This window comes from Hippocampus bargibanti, linkage group LG12 (assembly GCF_051943395.1).
Source record: "Hippocampus bargibanti isolate YZ-2025 linkage group LG12, ASM5194339v1, whole genome shotgun sequence".
Lineage (NCBI taxonomy): Eukaryota > Metazoa > Chordata > Actinopteri > Syngnathiformes > Syngnathidae > Hippocampus > Hippocampus bargibanti.
Window position 1 is genome coordinate 3,584,376 of NC_142745.1, and position 19,810 is coordinate 3,604,185.

A 19,810-nucleotide genomic window follows, 5' to 3' on the forward strand; every position below is an offset into this window, starting at 1 on the left:
GCAGAAGAAGAGTAGCAAGTGGGCAGGCTGGTGCGGGTGACAGCCGCCAGGCGAACTGAACCGCTCCCCCCTTCTCATCGAACTGATAAAGAGAAGACCTTACGGGACGCTTCCATTGGCAAACTGCTCTGTGCTCATCGAAAGCACGGTTTGAAACATTGAACTGGTACCAATCGAGCATTCACTTAAGCTTCGAGTTTTCCATGTAACGTACGTTACGTTAGCTTCGGTGTTTTTAAACGACATAAGCGCGTCGCCTGTCAAGATAGTATTTAACACGACTCAGAGAAAGATGGGTGACATAAAGCCGTCGACGTCTCCCGCTTTTCAGTCGGAGGTAAGTGATATTTTATTGCCATCACTCGCCATTTAAGTCGTGGCGTTGTTTTTGCTTAATTGCTAACAACGCCAGTGAATGTCAACTTGGTTGTCATCGCACTGTTAGCTTGTAATGCTCTTGACAAAATTGTTTTAACATGAATGTGATCAACTTGCCCCACGGTCATTTTGCATTCACACTCAACGTCCGTCGACTCACTCACTGTTAAGTGTCTTATTATACATGCAAAACCGATCTCCTCGATTTACTCCTTAAAATACTTTGGAGGGATTGTTAACGTGCAATCGATTGGAAAACATTCCATCATCATCTTCATCATCATCACCATCACCATTGCTAACATGCTAACGTGTGCTAAATCAACGCAATGTTAGCCAGACTCAATTGGCAAGTCAGTTCAGAAGCAAACTATCGTTACTCATTCGATGGCCTTACTTTTGATCTGGAAAGTAAATAAATAAAGCCCCTGACGTTGCTTTGTTATGGCTCACTCTCCACCGTAACTAGCCGTGGCTAGCCTCATAGTCGTCTATTACTGCTGACTGTCCATTGCTAGCCCACATTTGTTGTCTGACAGTTACGTCTAATTGTGGGGGTTGGTGGGACTACCCTCCAGACACTTAAAAGGCAAATACGACCGATTTTCCCTACGGTACATTTATTTTCAACCAAAGTGCGTTGTCGTCACTTTATCTATCTTTTCAAATGACTTGCTCATCCGTGCGATGGTGGCACACTCACCCCAAGGAGCATTACGAGACTCCGACAACCCATCAGTTAACCGCAGAAGTAGTGGCTCGACGCTAATCGGTGCTGGTAAATAGTCTTACACTCTTAACATTTTTGAGGAGAAATTTAGAAGTAAAAAAAATACAGAATGTGACGTCATTGTTTAAGAAGTGTAAACAGGTTTCATTTATTACATTTTTATTGCAGAAGCATATTTTCATGCAAAAAAATGGAGTCACGATTCACCAGACACAATATAAAGCGTATCAAGCTGATCACATGCCCATCTCATTATCCAGATCTTAAACCCATTGACTACTTGTGAAGTAAGCTAAAGAGGAGAGTGCGGAGTATCGGACGTAGATCTTTGAATGTATTCTCCCATCTTGTGAAACAAGTTTGTGATCTCATTACTTGTATGTAGTGCTCAAATCATATTAGCCGGTGTTTAAACTGCTGTTAAGTAGCCAATTCCTCCCATAGCTTTGCTAATAAAAACTTAAAGTCAAATTATCAAACAATAACCAAAGCAAATATGTTTTATTTTACTCATTTTTTTTTAAATTAAACTGTTACTAACTCATGTTTTATCTGTGTGTGTTTTATGTGTTCCAGGGCTTCAGTCCACCCTACAGGAAGAGGAAAAGAACAGTGGAAGATTTTAACCAGTTTTGTACATTTGTTTTAGCTTATGCTGGTTACATCCCATATCCCCAAGAAGTAAGTAAAGCTCAAACTCATGTTTATCCCTGATCAAATTCAGTCGGAAACAACAACAAAAAAACGGCGTATGGCTGGGTAATTATTCGGTTTTCTCACTCAAGATAATGTTTCTATTATGGCTAATATAGTTCAAAGCACATTGTGACAAACATGCATACATATCCTTATTCTCCTCCATTGTTTTTGATTCACAAGTTTCGTTCTGAATGGAATAAACTGAGTAGAACTGAAGAACTGAGCTAGTGCTTAACAGATTGGAGGAAAAAAAAAAACGTTTTGTTTTATTTTAATCCTTCACAGAATTCTTCACTGCGAAGTACTTCCAGCCCTCCCAACAGCACCGGGAGCACAGTTGATAGCGACGGATGGACCCCGGGCCCATCGCCGTCTCGTCCTCAACACCCCTTCATGCTCCCCCTGGACAGAAACAGGAACTATCCACAGCTGGGGGCCACAATGTCCGGTCACATCAAGAAAGATGTGAGTTGAGTTTGTAGTCTAAGCCAGGAGTGTAGAACTATTTTTACTTGCAGGTGTGTCGTCCGTCCAAGCCATCTACCCACCTCCGTATATTCACATATATTCTATAGCCCTGTATAAAATATTCGCTTTTATGCTTTGAGGCAGGCTACTAAATCAAGTTATAAATAAATACCATGTGAATTTGACTGATTTGAATGATCTTCCTCTGCACAGCACACGTTCACCAGCCTGCATCCGGATGATCGCAGGAAAGCCGAGAAGCTGAAGAAGAAAAAAAGGAGAAAGGAGAGGGAACTTCAGGTCACCGAGGAACACGGCCAAGCTAACTCACCCGATCCGGGACTACCGCCTCCGTTCCCCTTCGGCGACTTGCCCGTAAAAGAGGAGCCGGAAGACGACATCAGCATCCCGCTCCATCCTCAACACGTCACCAACTCGTCCCAGTGCAAAGAGGAACAACAGCAAGAACGGAGCCAGTGGGACGGACGAGATCTGGAGGAAGGCGTGGTCCAAGTACAGAAAGTGGAGGGTCTTTCTGGAAGCAGAACGGTGTTCCGTCAGGGCAAGCAAGTGGTGTTCCGAGATGAAGATGGGTCGGGAGAGGATGAAGATATCATGGTGGATTCAGGTAAGCGCTTCGATAGATGCAATAAATATTCATTGAATGAGATGACATCACAATCATCTTTATTGGCCATGTATGTAGAACACACCGAATGTGTCTCAGGTAGAACATGCTGCACTAGTAACATCATAAAAAAGACATGACAAATAAGTATGGAGGACACTAATGAAGGCTAATCTCATCAAATTCCTTAATGAAAGTGGTACCTCTCAGGAACAACTGTGAGACAAATATATAGCTATTTTAGCTAGCTTTCTATCTATTTGAGTTACTTCCGGGTTGAATGAACGGTGGCGCGTATGGCTGCCGCTGCTCACTCACATGTAAACTTATCCTGTGACTGTAATGTGACCTTGAGAGTTTTGAAAGGCGCTTATAAATGAAATGTATTATTATTATTATTATTATTATTATTATTATTATTATTATAAAGTATCAAGCAGACAGTGGTTCAAATGAGTACAGAGCTGGAGCTACAATGATTATAACAGGATGTTGTTCCGCAGGGTTGTGCACTATAGACTCATATTTGGGTTACTGTTGAGAGAGTTAATGGCAACGGGGGAAGAAGCTGTTTAAACGTCTGCTGGATTTGTTGCGCGTGGATTGGAGTAGCTGGAAAAGGTGGTGGGCAGGGTGCGAAGGGTCCAGGAGGATTTTCCACGCTCTGAAAATGTTTTTGTGAATAAAAAGCATGGTATTTGCTGTAAATTGAAAATGTCCCCATTGTGGGACTATTAAAGGCTTTCTGTTTCTGATTCAATCCGAATACAAAGCGCAAAATTTGCCCTGTTTAATCACATTGTGACCACACCTCCCCCACAACCCCTTGTGACCTTAGATGACGACTCATGGGACCTGGTGACGTGTTTCTGCATGAAACCTTTCGCCGGCCGCGCAATGATCGAGTGCAACAAATGCCACACCTGGATCCACCTGTCGTGCGCCAAAATCCGCAAGAGCCACGTCCCCGAAACGTACGTGTGCCAGAGCTGCCGAGAAAATGACGGACCTTCCGGCGGAGCCGACGCCCGTCGCTCACACCGTCCTCGCATCGGTCCTCGTAAACACCTTCTTGAATGAACGCCGCTTCCCATCCCCTTCTGAGGATTTTGTAAGAACACTTGAGGAACTTGAGAAAATCCCGATACCCCATCCCGAGTCATTTTAGGTCTACAGATGTGTACTTTGTGCTTCCCTACAGACTCTCTGCGTAATGCAATCACTGAAAGGATACTCTACTCACAAACAGTGAGGCATTTTTTGAGGCATCTCTAGTTTTGAACGGCAGTGTAACATCGTGGATTATTACCCTTGCGATCCTCGTTGACGAAGAAAACCACTCGACAATATCAACAGTTGGCCGAGCATTCCAAAGGTTAGACGTGAAACAAAAATCATCTGTCCATGTAACGGTCCGTTTTTGGCTTCCCTCCAAATTTCACCCCAAAGCTGACTGAATATGTAGACTATGTGTCTGTAGATGACTAGAGCGTAGCAGCCGACGGCTACAGTTTGGACTGTCATCGTCTTGCGAACACTGGAAGCTGCCATGTTGAGTCCCTCCACAAACTGCCACCCTGGGGACGTGTCGGAAAGACTTGGTTGCACTTTTTTTCCCCCTCACTTTAAAACAGACCTTTTGGCAAACGGATACGGTGAGATGTAACTAGGCTTGATTCCTCCCCCCCCACACTTCCTAAAATGGCCTGTTGTTACGATGAAATGGTAAAGCCTTGTGGTAATTGTTGAAGATGGTGCTACATAGTATTAAGATGATAATCCAATAGAACAAAGATCTAGATTGCGTCTGCTTCACCCGTGCTTTTTGTTGTTGTTATTTAAGTCCATTGTGGACAAATAAAAGCCCAGAAGATGTGGTTGCTTCCGCTTTCTCCTCTTCTCAAGCTGTCTTCCAATGCCAGATGCTACGCATATCAACCAATAGGCGATTTGGTTCCGGGTTGTCCCCCCCCCTCCTCCACTTGTCTTCGTTTCTATCGGTCAAGCATTGTCAGCGTTGATCAATATTTCACCTTAACTATCAGTTCAGCTGTTTCATTTTTCAAGTGTTTTTATTTTTGTCAAATATTTATGGAAGGGATAGAAGTGTCGTTCCATTCAAAAGTCCAACAGGAAATATGATGGTTAGTTGACTGGAAGAGTGTTGACATTCTCTCAAGAGTTAATGCGTTTGGGCAGGTCAATGTCATGTGCTGGTATGAAATCATCCGGTTTCTGTTTTTTGTATCATAAAATGTATGTAACCAGCTTTGGTGTCTCATCATCTTCCAAGTTTTCACACATACCTTCACCCTCAGCATGTTTACTGGGAAAAGTTGTTTATTTTTTTTCCAATGTGCCCCACTTTTCCCCTTTAAACTTACAGTCATTCAGATGAAGTGTTGTGAACATTTGTGCCATGAACCTGTTTTTTTTTTTACCCATTAGTTTAAGAAAAGCCATATTCCGATGTAGAATGACATAAAAGACAATACTTCTGAGACACCATTTTTATTCAAGGATGAGGTTTCACAGCACACAGTCACAGACTTTGACCAGAGATCGTGCGTGTCTGGTTGGTGTCTTCAAATGATGCACTGCCAATAATCAGCCCACTTGGGATGTTTCCGAAATGACAAGCACTGTTATTTCTTTGAGATCCCTAATTTTCTTTCAAGATCGGTTAGCTGTAAAAGTACTATTAACAATGGACTGCGTGTGATAGAAGTTTGGTTTATTCTGATGGGTTGACTTGTCCTCTTCCCCTTGTTGAAAATGCGTCATGTGTACCGTGTGGTGAAAACTGTTTCTATGAAACTAATGTAAAGTATTGTAAATAAAGAGTTTCCATTTTATCAACGGTATTGGTTTCGTTTCTCATAATCCTGTAAATGTATGCTTTCCCAACGTATCGGATTTAAAGCCCCGAAATTAAATAATATTGACACGTCAAACTGGTCGTGGGACATTATGGACCGAGCTTGGAATGGGACAACTGGGGTGCTGTTCCAATGCTGGCCTGAGGATGTCGCTGCAGCGGGGATGACACAAAAACCTGTCAGAATAACAACCCGGTCACAAGATGAGTGGCCAGTACTTGCGCTCGCTAAACTCCGTAAACCTAACAACAATAACTTAATTCCTTTTAATTGACTTTTGGGCAATTTAATATTATATTACGCCGTATATAAGCAGCCTAACAATGTGTTCCTTCCATTGGTCGAGCTCTTCTAAAATATATATGCCTTCCTATCTTTGTAAAGCTTGTAGCAGACGTGTGAACGTTTTCATCATGACGTCCCTGATCCACTGGTGATAAAGACACTTTGACCATCTCCTCTTTCATCTATAACTGCTCCAAGAGGGTGAAGAAAAGTCCTGTAATGCGTGTTTGAGGGCTGGGCTACTTGAAAGAGAATGACGTCACATAGAGAGTGTTGACGGTACTGTATTTAAGATTGAATGACTGTCTTTTGTGTTTGATTGGTTTGGATTTGCCTTTATTCGTCTCGCAGTGGAGAAATTTACATTACGTTTTATTATTATGTTATGTTATTTTATTTATTTTGACTTCAAGATGCCGCCGCGAAAGTAGCTGCATTTACAGCAGCTCCTATGTTTTGTTTTTCTACTTATTCTTTCCTCCTCCTTTCATAACTTTACTGCTATGAATTGGGAATTTCTCCATTGTGAGACACATAAAGGATATCTCATCTCATATCATCATCAAGGCAAAATATTGTTGAAGCTCTTGTATTGGATCTCGTTCAATTGTGCATGTGACCATCCGCAACAGATTTAAATACAATACAACAAATTGGAGAAATACTGGACAACAAAACATAATTTAAGAGTAACAAGAAGGCAAAACCAGTATTTAAGTACTTATTTGCATCATTCTGTCATTTCAGTGCAAAAATATGCAGTCTTTTCTTCTATTACGATCTAAAAAATAATTGCAATTTTAATCCCAATTATAATTATCAACTGAAAGAATAACATTTGATAGATGAGCACAGAACCGCAGGGGGCACATCGTGTGCAAAAAGTGCATCTCAAAAACACCAGTTAAAAAAAAAAAAAAAAAAAAAAAAAAAAAAAAAAACAGAACATGCGAAGCTTGTTACAGCTTCAGCTGTTGTTAAAGCGCAATATAAATCAATATGTATTGTAGTGGATTGTAACTGCAACTGTAAGAAGCAACAAAACAAGAAAAATACCACATGAAAGATATGACCTAAACTTCACGATGCGTTCATCATTTAAAGGACAACCGACAACCTTTTTTGTTTCCTAACTGACATCCTGACGTCGCCAAGACGTCTTGCATTGCTGGAGGATCAAAACAATGGCTTCAGATTCAGAGAATATGCTTTCTTGTTACACATCCAGTTATGAATATGATTCAAATAGTTCTGAAGAGGAAAGCATCCATGTTTGCAATGGATTAAATAATTTATTCCGTGCCATTTTGAGGTAACATTAGGGGGAAATGTCACACCCAAAAAGAGGCAGAAAATGGCCACTGAGCTCCTGTGAGGAATGAATCAGCCAATTTCCACAGGCTGATAAATTCCTTACATGGAGCTTGGACGCCCTCTTCTGCCTCTTTTTGGTGCTACACGAAGTTTTCAGACCAAACAAAGTACAGCAAAATGCATTGACGTGATGAAAGGACTGCTACAATGTGACCTTCTTTTGGTCAGGGGCGTTCCTTCAGTGAGGTCACGTACGGACTCGTCACCAAGTCAAAAACAAGACTCCCGGAATATTCAGCACGAGTCTTAAAACGTAAAATATAGCTATATGCGGTGGAATCTTATTAAAATACGCTCAGTAGAAGTCATTTGAAGCCATTTTACAAATTATGGACACACCTTGTCCGGAGACGTCGGTTGTCCTTTAAAACAACAAAGTACTGTACTATGATGTTCCAGAGGAGATGGCTCCTTCTTCAAAGTGTCAGTCACAATTCAACCGTACAAATTTCAAATGAAAGTAAACATCACACATTTGCATCAGAGTTGATGTCTTAGGAGCAGCCAAAATGTAATTATTGCTACAACTAAACCGCCAACGTCGTACACGGACTCTAAATGAAATCACATGAGCATGACCCAAAACGGAGAACAGCAACCCCATGCCCTCCCTGTCACTTCTATTTACCTCACGCTCAATTTTTCACACAGCTACACGTTGGCAGACAAGCCAAAAATATGTTGTGACCTTAACAAAAAAATGGAACGTTCAGTACAAACCACCCTATGATGTACTCTGTCCACCGAAGGATATGCGAGCCACCCTGTCAAGCGTCAGGCAAACATTTGCCACAAAAGGCCAGTGGATGCTTGAACGGCACAGACGGGAGTCGCTTTGTCGGAAAAGAAGGATTGGAGGGACTTGATTTAAAAATAAAAATAAATCACAAATACCATGTCAGAGGAGGCCCAAAAGCCGACTTGTTGTCAAAAAGTGTATTTGTTGCTTTGTTGTCCTGTGGTGCTCCATGGCTCCTAAGATTCACTTTCAATCCTGTGAGCTGATGAGACAAAAAAAAATCATGTCATATTGACTGACAACAGGTCCCTCTAGTGTAGCGCCTTATAATGTGGGTTGCCTGTTATTTGGAAATACAGTAAAGTCTCGTTATATCGATATCGGATATATCAATAATCCCGGTTATATCGATACTATTTCTATGCACGCACGGAGAAAATTACATGCAAACAGGGTCGGATATATCGATAGTCCCGGTTATATCGATATTTTTTCGGACTCCCTTGAATATCGATATAACGAGACTTTACTGTATATATATATATTTATCTGTATCTATATTTGGAATTTTATTTCATTCATTGAACGTGTTATTTCACACTGATTAATGGAATGGTGGAAGCTGCACCCTTCTCACATTGTTTGGGTATCCGAAGCGGCTCATTGTCTGCAGAAATAACCTGGTGCATGACTCCTCGGAACTGGTAGAGCAATTTCAGGGCCTTCTCCTCCCCTACGCAGGGATCGTAGAACCCCGGTAAGCCCGCCTGCGGCAAGGGAAACGATTCATTTGCATTGCATGCGTTATCACAAAAAGTGACGTGCAATTTCCAAACGCGCTCCAGGGCGCACACCTTGGAAGTCTCGGTGAGGATGAGTTTGGAGTCCTTGACTAGGCACTGCAGAGGTACGGTGACGTCAATGACTTTGGATTTCTCTTGCTTCTGGCTGGTGTCGGACACAAACTTTCCGTACCAGGCGTTCAGGATGATCAGCCCTGCGGTGAGCAACAGATGAAAGTTTCATTCGCTTTCGGGTATCTGGATGTATTCATCGCCAAGTGCATCTGAAGGGTAAAGGTATTCAGCGAGTGTCTCTTCAAATAACCATGTGGCACCTCGACATAAATGTGACAGGAAATTAATTAATGCGCTGAGGTCACAGTTTTGATTTATGGCAAAGCGCTCGGATGCAAATTTACACGTTTAACCTCTGTGGAGGCTGCAGCATGCAGATTGGATTGCATTTGCCTTTATTAGTCTCGCAGTGGAGAAATTTACATAGATTGATACATACATAGTTACATAGATTGACTTTGCAGCGCGAGATGATTGAAGTTTTGAGTCCCGGAGCTAACGTATATACAGTGAGACCTCAACATACAAACACCTTAACTTACAAACTTTTCGTCTTACAAACGTCAAATTTATGAAAATTAAACCTTATAATAAGCACTATTTTCATAATACACACCCACCACGGCTGGCGGAGTGATCTTCGGCGGAAGCACACGACCGAACAGCACCAACAGTCCTTATGGAAGGTGACTCTCCTTCCATAAGCCATCAACGATCACCAAAAGGGTAAATAAAACTTTATTTTCCTGCAGTTTATTTCTTTAATTACAGTCCTCATGTAATGCGCCTCTCTTTCCAAACAGCAATTCCCTTTGATCTTCGACCTCCAACGACATTCCATCAAGCCATAAATGCCCATCACAAATGTAAATAAAGTGACTTTATGATACAATGCAGTGTTTTTCTTTCATTGCAATACAATAGCACATTTATTATACATAGAATAAGGTATGTTGTGTGTAGTTTTAAGGCTTATTTAGTTGAAAAGTATATTTTATGGAACCCCGGGAACGGATTATTCCCATTTTAATGGTTTCCTATGGGAATTTTTTTTTGAGATACACACTTTTCGCCTTACACACTCTGTCTGGGAACCAATTAAGTTCGTAAGTTGAGGTCTCACTGTATAATGCAGCTGACAGCCACCATGACAAATGTGTCTGATTTACACCTCGGGAGTCTTCTTCAGTTTTGAACTTGTCTAAAAACTGAAAACACGTAGTCTTACCCATCTTGGATTCTTCAGCCTCGATGATTCTCCTTACAGATTCTTGCATCAGCAGAATCTGAAGAATAGAGACAGCCGACGTTTTGTTTCCGGTAGAGATGATCAACGATTCCACGTGAAAAGAAAAACAAGTGCACGTTTGTAAGACTCACAGCAGACTCGGCTTCCTGCTTCTTCTTGGCAATGTCTGTGGCTGAGCTCTTCCTCTGTAGCTCAAGCTCTCTGGAAGCACAGGGACACGTATGAGTGATCACGGAGGCTCGCTACTTTCACCAAGCCCACCGCAGTATGTCAACAAACGAGGCAATAAGAATGCCAAAAACGAGACTGCGAAAAATAGAGTGAGCCGAGTGGCAGGACAACTGATTTAAACTGCTGTCAAAGCTGTCGCGGGGAAAAAAAACTCCGGAATATTCTCTGAAGCCCCAAGTTGAGCCTGGCATCACACTACTATTTGTGAAGTTGAGTGAAAAAGTAAATTGGCATGACGGTGGAGTCACTCTCCTGCAATGACGCGCAATCCGAGTGTCATGCTGTCCGTCTTGGAAGAACCACTTTTGCGTCAAGTTATTGCATCACTATTTGTACTTTTTTGATATTGAAGGAAGATTGGAAACGAAATGAATTCATCCAGTATCTGGCAGCTGTTGCTCTGATGCTAAAATAAAATAAAATAAAATAAAATAAAAAAAACAATAAAATAAAATAAAATAAAATAATACAATACAATACAATAAAAAAAAAAAAAAAAGAAAAGAAATGCCATTGGCTGGGAAACAATACAAAGTGTCCCTCGCTAAGTGCCCGAAGACAGCCGGGAAAGGCTCCAGCACACCCTGCAACCCTTGTGAGGATAAACCGATCTGGAAGATGAATCAATGGATGAAGAAATTACATTAAAATAAAATAACAAATGAAGAAATTAAAGTAAATTAAACTAATTAGGCCCGCTTTTGGAATTTGGGGAGGTTGGAAGAGAAGTGAGCTATGCGGATGGCAGGACTCAGTGTAAACAGCCAATGAATTATTATTATTTTTTTTTTTAAACACGAGATGCAAAGCAGAGAATAACAATCGAGGACATCTGGCCTTTTATCTTTCTTTGTTTTCTTTTGTCGTGACCACGATGGCGGATTAATCTTGGTGCTCACAACATTACTCGCTTGAAGTAACACAGGCAGCCCTTTGTCATGCGTATTGCAAAAGTCAAACGAATTAACAATCAAATTTGTACTGACTCTTCTTTCTGTGCTCGCGTGTAAGGAATGATGACCAGTTTGTGGACGGCCATGTAGACCAGCAGCGGCCCCACTGTGGCATAGAAAACAGCGCTGGGCAGCAGCTGGTCTGTCAGGTGGACTGGAAACAGGTACGTCTGACTGGCACGTGCCAACCTGCAAGGAAAAAAAACACTTATTAAATCATCACACAAAGGCCCGAGGGGAAAAAAATGATCCATCAAACGGCGGGTCGTTAATCGTACTTGATCTTCAGTGTGACTCCCTGAGGGACGCCGACGCTGACGGTGGCTGACAGGACGCTGTGGCGACTGATCTTTCTCTCTGCTCCGTATTCCAATACTGTTCCGAACCAGCCTGTCCTGGAAAAGGGAGGACACAGACGTCAATAGAAGACCAAGAGGCCGTTACTGACGACTTGGATGGAACGTGCAATGACTTAAAGACGTAGGCTGTTAAATTTTCATCAGTACTTTACACGGTAAACTGAAAAAAAAGCATTCTATATTCATCACAATGACATTTTTTTAAAAAACCATTCAGCCTTGGTCAATAATACACGGCGGTATATCATGATTCTTTTTTTTTTTTTTTTACAATGAAACTGCTGTCGTCTTCAAATTTGAAGCGAATGTCCTTGGTGTGGGATCAAACATAGTTGGACACAATTAAAATTTACAGAAGATCTAATATTTGATCATCAATCACTTGCGCAAACTGTGGGGCAGTGTGAGAACCGAGTCTTCCTTTTAAATAAAATGAGGTTTGATCATAAAATAGGGGCCATTATCTAATCTGCTCTTGATAATAACGTGGAGTGCGGGTGTTATTAAAATATTCAACAATCCTCATTTTTTGATCAGTTAAGTTATGATGTTAAATTAAATAGTCGGATGGCCATGTAAGAAATTAGATCACAAGAGTATTTTTTACACCATTTTTTAAATTGATTTTTTTTAAATAAAATGCACTTGACTTTCCATGCAACTGTCCTATCATAAAGGTTGCATGGAAGAGTTGTGCCACGCTCGGGTCTCTTTTGGATTCTTTTTATCAACAATCAATTCCATATAATCAAAAAATATCTTTCTAGTAATCAAAAAATTAGATATCTTACTACTAGATCACATGCCCATCCCGATGAGCACTCATGCGGACACCTGGATGGCTGGATGGATGGATGGGTTGAGGATGGATGGATGGATGGATGGATGGATGGGTTTGGATGGATGGGTGGATGGATGGATGGATGGATGGGTGGATGGATGGATGGGTGGGTTTGGATGGATGGATGGATGGATGGATGGATGGATGGATGAATGGGTGGGTGGGTCTGGGTGGGTGGGTGGGTGGATGGATGGATGGATGGATGGACGGACAGATGGATGGATGAATGGGTGGGTGGATGGATGGATATGGATGGGTGGGTGGGTGGGTCTGGGTGGATGGATGGATGGACGGACAGATGGGTGGATGAATGGGTGGGTGGATGGATGGATGGATATGGATGGGTGGATGAATGGGTGGGTGGGTGGGTGGGTTTGGGTAGATGGATGGATGGCTGGATGGATGGGTGGATGGGTGCATGGATGGATATGGATGGGTGGATGAATGGGTGGGGGGGTTTGGGTTGATGGTTTGGGTAAGTGGATGGATGGATGGATGGCTGAATGAGTGGATGGGTGGATATGGATGGGTGGGTTGATGGGTGGACATGGATGGGTGGATGAATGGGTGGGTGGGTTTGGATGGATGGATGGGTGGATGGATATGATGGATGGGTGGATGAATGGGTAGGTGTGTTTGGATGGATGGATGACAGACTTACTTGACAGAACCTTTGACTTTAGTCTGGTCTTCATCTTGGAACTTGTACTGGTAGCTCATCATTAGGTAGGAGTGGGGAACACCCAGCTAGAGGGGGCATTTAAATATTGCATTTTAAATAGAGCACACCAAAAAAAAAAAAATCCCCTGACCAAAAAGGGAAAAAAAAAGTTGGGGGTGGGAGGCGGGGTAATCATCCTCAGTCTGGATCCACATTTTTTTAAAGAGCTCTCCAATTTTACGATGTAATAATATAAACACCTCTCCGGTGCAGTTTCTCTCTCATCTCCGTAATGATGAACGATCAACTATACTGTAGCTGTTAAATATACAAGTGCATCTCAATAAATTTGAATCAGGGGAAACGCTTAATTTCAGTAGTCAAAAAGCAATACTCACATATTAATTCTTGTGAGTAATTCACAACATGCAGAATTAAATACTTCATGATTTAATTTTATTGGTGATGATGTGTACATGTATATGTTTCACTGTTTTACTTGAATAAATGAACATTTCTACAATGTTCTTATTCATCAAGATGCATTCGGCTTGGTTCTACTCAAAATTTGTTCTCTTTCAGAGGCGTGCTTATGTTTTCTGTCACGCTCTAAAATGCATTTTGACATTGTTCCGCAAATGTTACAGTGACACAGAAATCTTCGCATTACCTGTACAGCCAGAGTGAAATGACTACTTTTCGTGTCCCGGACCACACTTGTGGTCATGGCACTGGTGGGCCCCCAGCGCCACTGCAGATAACCCATCGTGTTTTGGTCCAGGTGGCGTGCTGTCATCAAAGAACAGCTGGGTCGTAAGCCGCGGGGAGAAAACTGCAAGCCGCATTGCGCTGTCAAGAAACTGAGCACAGGAACGGTATCGAGCAGATAGAGCAGAACGACAAAGTACATTCACTCATTCGCTGCCATCCACAAATTTATTCGGGAATTGAAAATATGACGTGAATGGGCCATAACCTGAATTTGTTCAGATTATGGTTTTTCGTGCGATAAAGCGCTGGTCAGAAAGTTTTTTCCCTTCCACAAGGGGGCAGCATTTGCCTTTGGTCTATGTTAGCGCTTTGGTACAGCTTCAGCTGTTGTTAAAACGGTATATAAATCAATATAAAACGTTCTATAAATAAATATATATGTATTGTTTTGTATGTATTGTATTGCATTTTGTACAGCCGTCCCCATTTCAAGCTCAGATAACTCCAGACCCATATCATTTAGGAATTAACTCTTTTTTTTTTGATGAAAGAAGAGAGTCTCACGTTTCTTACACTGCATTGAATGTTTATGTAGTCCTAAAACTCAATATTCTGTGGGTCCTTTAATTTGAGTGACAATGACACAAACCATGGCACTGGAATGGACACATTTTTGCACATCGTCTGGCAGTGAATGAGTTAAATGTGGGGGTTCGACTCCAGGGCCATACCATCGCTGTGTGATGTTCCGAAACACCTTCAAACCAATGAGAGGTCCCAATATGTCTCCTGCTCCAAATTCCACCTGTGTGGATTAAAAGAGAGGCAAAAATAATTCGGACAGCAAGCAGAAATGAACGGATGCTCGCAACCTTTGCATGTTGAATCCTCAATATGATCATTAAAAACTTTGACGCCGGTTTTCGCCCACACAAGATGGTGCAGGGAAAATAGTTTTACAATCTAGCGATTCCCAACCATCAACAGTGATAAAGCATACTAGCTTTTTTCAGTGTACCCCCTGTACCGCAATTTCATATTCCTTTCCCTTTTCTAATTTTATGTATGTATGTATGTATGTATGTATGTATGTATGTATGTATGTATGTATGTATGTATGTATGTATGTATGTATGTATGTATGTATGTATGTATGTATGTATGTATGTATATGCATGCATGCATGCATGCATGTATGTATGTATGTATGTATGTATGTATGTATGTATGTATGTATGTATGTATGTATTTACCTGTTTGTTTGTTTATTTATTTATGTATATATTTCGTTATTTATTTATTGACCTATTTATTTATTCATTTGTTTGTGTATGTATTGCGTTATTTATTTCTTCTTTTATTTATGTATGCATTTATTTATTTATTTATTTATTTATTTATATATGCATTTATTTATTAATATATTTATGTGTGCATTTATTTATGTATTTATTAATATATTTATGTATGCATTTATTTATTATTATATCTATTATGTATGCACTTATTTATATATTTATGTATGCATTTATTTATTAATCTATTTATGTATGTATGTATTTATTTATCTATCTATCTATCTATGGATTATATAGCTGTATATACAATTAAATTTGTATAAAATTTATATCTATCTATCTATCTATCTATCTATCTATCTATCTATCTATCTATCTATCTATCTATCTATCTATCTATCTATCTATCTATCTAATTATTTTATAAGCTAGCTCGCTTAGATCGTTAGATGGATTATTGGAGTTTATGTAGAAAGATATTTATAATTTACGAATATAAAATAAAGTGGTAAGCGCATTCCGTTGCTGGCAGACATGGACGAACAAAGACACGTTACTCGCGGGAAAACAATTTTCAGATGGATGAAATGACTTTTTCGGCACATCTGATGATGTCTCGCGCTAACGCATCATAGTTGTTGGCGATCAGTCGTCAATATTCGAGCCATACCTCTCCCCAGCCTTGAGCAGATGTCACCCTCCGAACGGTCATGTTAATGTTACCCCCGCCGTTGCCGTTGTGTGTCGAGAGCGAGCCAGAGAGCACCGCTGTGTCAGAATTTGTCAAAGGGGCCTAAAGACAGAACAACAAAAATCAGACAAATAGTCTTATGTCTACTTTATAGAGTCCAAAATGTAACATATGATAATTTTATCCTTTTTTTTTACCTCGATGGACTGTGAGATATGCATCTTGTTGATCTCAAGGTGAGGAAAACCTCCACCTGGCGTCTCTTCAAAATCTTCATCGTAACGGTCAAAGAGGTCCGTCGCATCCACACCCACACTGATGGTGCCCTTTTGATAAATGTCCACAAACAAATCCAGAGAAATTGACATGAGGCTTGGATTGGATTGGATTGGATTGGATTTGCCTTTGTTTTGGCTGTGATCTGGGGCCTAAATTCAAACGTGTAACGATAACCATAGAAGCACCCATTAAACGTATTGCAATAACTGAACGTGAAAGTTTTGAGATGTGTGAGGAAGGAGCAGTAATGCTGCAATACGTTTAATGGGTGCTTCTATGGTTATCGTTACACGTTTGAATTTAGGCCCCAGATCACAGCCAAAATAATCTCGAGTAATAAAGATATTTCAAAATTAAAGATCAAAATCTAAGTTTGATTCGATCCACTGGCACGTTTGACATTGGAGTGTTGGTTACAAACAAATGTCAACAAACCAAAGCATCTGACAAACAAAACCTTTGGGTTGGTTCTTTGCTGAAGCTTCCTCTCTTCCCTTTCTCGTTGTAAACGTTCATACTCTTCCCGAATTTCTGCCGACGTTCTTTTTCGTTCCACCACCTAGAAAAGCAAGCATATGACCGAATTAAGGATGATGACATTAAACAAAAAAAAATCATAATTAATCACTTTAGGAAATGGAAAACCTACTTCCCAACCCTCAACTTCCAATCCTTTTTTCCCAAAGAGGTCATAGATTGATCGAGCATGAGGATCACTCAGCACTGTGGAGACAGAAGGAAACAACTTGATGTGATGTACAGTGTTACGGACCACAATAATTTGTCGCCTTTTTTTGATGGTACTGGCTTGTAAGAATCATGATCGATCCTTCTTTGATTACCATCATGTGGGAGGTTTGTAACATACAGAAACATATTTTTAAATGTTTGATTTCTGTTATTGTTCTTGTGTGTGCTTTTTTGCTTGATAGGTGATTGCAAAATATTTCATCTGGTGTCTTTACCTTCAAAGGCTTGGTGCACCTGATTGAAAAGCTGTTCTGCTTGTATTTTTAGCTCGGGGTCGCGATGTTTGTCAGGATGGTAAAGCATGCATAGTCTCCTGTATGATGCTTTAAGCTCCTCCTGAGTAGCCTGTGATCAAATGGAAACAAACAATACCAGACCCAAAGCACATTAAGTCTAAAATTATTATCTAAGATAAAAATGAACACAAAATGTACTTGTGAGTCTTTAATTTTGAGATTCGGGAATGTGGGATCATAAAACTGAAATACGGAACATCCGGGAGCAAATATGGGAAAATAAAATGTTCACTGATAGATACGTTAAAAAATATTTACTATTACAATCTGAGCCAGGTACTCAATGTCCAGGTCTATGACTGTAGGTGGCGCTATGCCACATTTTGGCGTGTTATCTTTGTCCATTTTTGTGTTTCAGTGGCAAATAACCTGGATAACAAAATATTCGGAGGAAGGGCGGTATGCATATACAATACAATAAGAGTTTAGTTTGATTTAGTTGTTTACTCGGTTAGTGTAGCAACGTTGAAGCAAGTAACTCAGGGCTCGAATCCCAGCCCCAAACTTCTTATTAGGATTTTGTATGTTTCCTCATATTTGCTTCTCTCCAGATTCTCCATCTTCCGCCCACATTCCAAAAACATGGATGACCATACTCGACTAGATCAATGAGGTAAAACTATGCAATACCCAACGACTATTTAAGTATCGGCATCAACAAGTGGAACGTTATAATGCAAAAGTAGCATGCAGTTGTCAATATGGGCAGTTTTTTTCCTCACTCATGACATATACAATACTTATCCGACTAGTCTAGCAGTCGTAGAAAATGCTTACTATCGTAACGGATAGTGCAACCGGTCCAAGTTATGTTTGATAGATTGCCTTACAATTGTTTCATAGGGGTTAGCCTGGATATCGAGTAAATGCCCAGAGGAATTTGCACGCGCATTATTTACTTCGACGTGCAAAATAAAAATATGGCTCGTTGGTTTCTGTGCAGCATCACCCGGTCTCAACCTCCTTCCTCCACCTCGCTAGCTGGATGACGCATAGAGCAACCCCCGAGTGAAGCTACTTCAGCACAATCGTCGCACTGAAAGACGTTCGAAAGCTCAAGGTCATCATATTCATATTCAAAATCCGTACCTCCTTCCTCACGTTGAGTAGCGAGTAGTAATCCTGATTATTGAAGTCAACATCATCGTCTAAGGACGCAGCCATGTTCGAGCTCGCTGTAAATCCCGCCCACAAGTCAAGTGAACTAAAAGCGGATTGGCCCAAAAAAAAAAGTCAGGTGGTTTATGGCGCCCTCTGCGGGTTAAGTGAGGACACACACCCGACTTCATAACTCAATTCGACCTCGTTATCGTTAACGAGTTCACATTTTTCAAAGTTGTAGATTAGACAATCACATGAAGATAACATATCCCCTTTCGTTTACTCTATTTTGGCTAGATCAGTCTTTTTGTACGCAGCTGGGCTCGTGCACTTTTGAATCTACACGCGTTCTCCACATATTTACAGTCTTAGAAAACATCAAACCACTACCATTGAATTAGCGAGGACAATTTACAAATGCAGGTCAGCATGCTAACAAATGCCTTTTTCTCTCGGTTTAAAGGGAATTAAATTAAAGTCTGATGGATTATTGCCACTTAGTGGGAGTGTAGAAAATCGAGTTACATCATTCAAATGGAAAGTAATTTTGTTGTAATTAAATGAGTTTTGGTTGATCTACCAAAGCAAGTGGTTTTGTTTTGCAATTCAGATGTATGCTATTTTTAAAAATGTTGTGATTTGCAAGGTGGTGGCGGTGGTGGACCTCAAAAAAGCAGGCAGTACAGATCAGGGTGTATTTGACAATTTATATTAAAGTCAGCCGGAACGAAATCTCCCAAAAAATTACCAGAACAAAAAGGTCCAAAGGAGCAAACAAAACCACGAGTAAAACATGACAAGATTAAACCAACCTGACCGTGTGAGAAAAAAAACAATTACCCGACACTGAATGGATGTGCCGGGAGTCCTTTTAACTGCCACTGATTAAAACGACCAACACCTGTGCAGCTGCAGATGGTGCCTTACATAGCCACCCGTTGGTCGCAAACCAAAACGTGACAAAAAAATCTGAAAAAAACACATTTGAAAATGTTGACATTCACCTACATTTTTCCAACATGTGCAATATTGTAAACGTAAACAATGTTATGATCTTTTTTCCTCAGTACTTTATCATCTAATTGCCATAGAGATACAGTGTATTAACATTGTTGCTCAATTTCTTTTGGTTGTCCATTTTTCAAGGACGGTTTTGCTCAATTTCTCAGTGTCATATTGAGTAAAGAGTGAATGGAATCTGATTTTTTTTTTCATGAAATGCTTTAGGGCCGTTTTTATGAAGGCACTGAATCCCTAAAAAAAACGCCCAAATTCAAGTCCAAGATTAAAGAGAAAGTAATTTTCTCTGGATCTCTTACATGACTAATTTAATCTGACTGTTATATTATACTT

General features: G+C 40.6%; 2 protein-coding genes across 4 annotated transcripts; one reads left to right on the forward strand and one right to left on the reverse strand.

The window, feature by feature from the left end:
- Positions 1-3: 3 nt before the first annotated feature.
- On the forward strand, positions 4-5,758 carry phf13 (PHD finger protein 13). 2 transcript variants are annotated; one of them, XM_089010611.1, is made up of 6 exons: positions 4-337; positions 1,685-1,789; positions 2,093-2,272; positions 2,489-2,903; positions 3,742-4,014; positions 4,105-5,758. In XM_089010611.1, the coding sequence occupies exons 1-5, from the start codon at positions 293-295 to the stop codon at positions 3,981-3,983; spliced, it is 987 nt and encodes a 328-aa protein (XP_088866737.1). In that variant the 5' UTR covers positions 4-292; the 3' UTR covers positions 3,984-4,014; positions 4,105-5,758. The 2 variants fall into 2 exon arrangements, with proteins under 2 accessions (XP_088866737.1, XP_088866736.1); XM_089010610.1 differs by having other exon boundaries at positions 3,742-5,758.
- dnajc11b (DnaJ heat shock protein family (Hsp40) member C11b) lies at positions 2,693-18,538 on the reverse strand. Of its 2 annotated transcripts, XR_016116678.1 has the most exons (17): positions 18,446-18,538; positions 17,276-17,405; positions 16,960-17,033; positions 16,768-16,869; positions 16,229-16,357; positions 16,011-16,133; positions 14,774-14,847; positions 14,002-14,191; positions 13,332-13,417; positions 11,749-11,865; positions 11,504-11,659; positions 10,418-10,487; positions 10,266-10,323; positions 9,035-9,177; positions 8,818-8,947; positions 8,336-8,442; positions 2,693-2,810 (listed from the first exon to the last, which is right to left on the reverse strand). XR_016116678.1 is itself a non-coding variant. In XM_089010609.1 (16 exons), the coding sequence occupies exons 1-16, from the start codon at positions 18,518-18,520 to the stop codon at positions 8,417-8,419; spliced, it is 1,683 nt and encodes a 560-aa protein (XP_088866735.1). In that variant the 5' UTR covers positions 18,521-18,538; the 3' UTR covers positions 7,222-8,416. The 2 variants fall into 2 exon arrangements, 1 of the variants encoding a protein (XP_088866735.1); XM_089010609.1 differs by lacking the exon at positions 2,693-2,810 and having other exon boundaries at positions 7,222-8,442.
- Between the last annotated feature and the right edge of the window lie 1,272 nt (positions 18,539-19,810).

Coding starts and splice junctions, on each gene's coding strand:
- phf13 (XM_089010610.1), top strand. CDS start 293: ATGGGTGACATAAAGCCGTCGACGTCTCCCGCTTTTCAGTCGGAG. Junction 338..1,684: donor CTCCCGCTTTTCAGTCGGAG/GTAAGTGATATT, acceptor TATGTGTTCCAG/GGCTTCAGTCCACCCTACAG. Junction 2,904..3,741: donor AGATATCATGGTGGATTCAG/GTAAGCGCTTCG, acceptor TTGTGACCTTAG/ATGACGACTCATGGGACCTG.
- dnajc11b (XM_089010609.1), bottom strand. CDS start 18,520: ATGGCTGCGTCCTTAGACGATGATGTTGACTTCAATAATCAGGATTAC. Junction 17,034..17,275: donor GGTGCACCAAGCCTTTGAAG/GTAAAGACACCA, acceptor CTGTCTCCACAG/TGCTGAGTGATCCTCATGCT. Junction 10,324..10,417: donor AGCAGGAAGCCGAGTCTGCT/GTGAGTCTTACA, acceptor TCTATTCTTCAG/ATTCTGCTGATGCAAGAATC.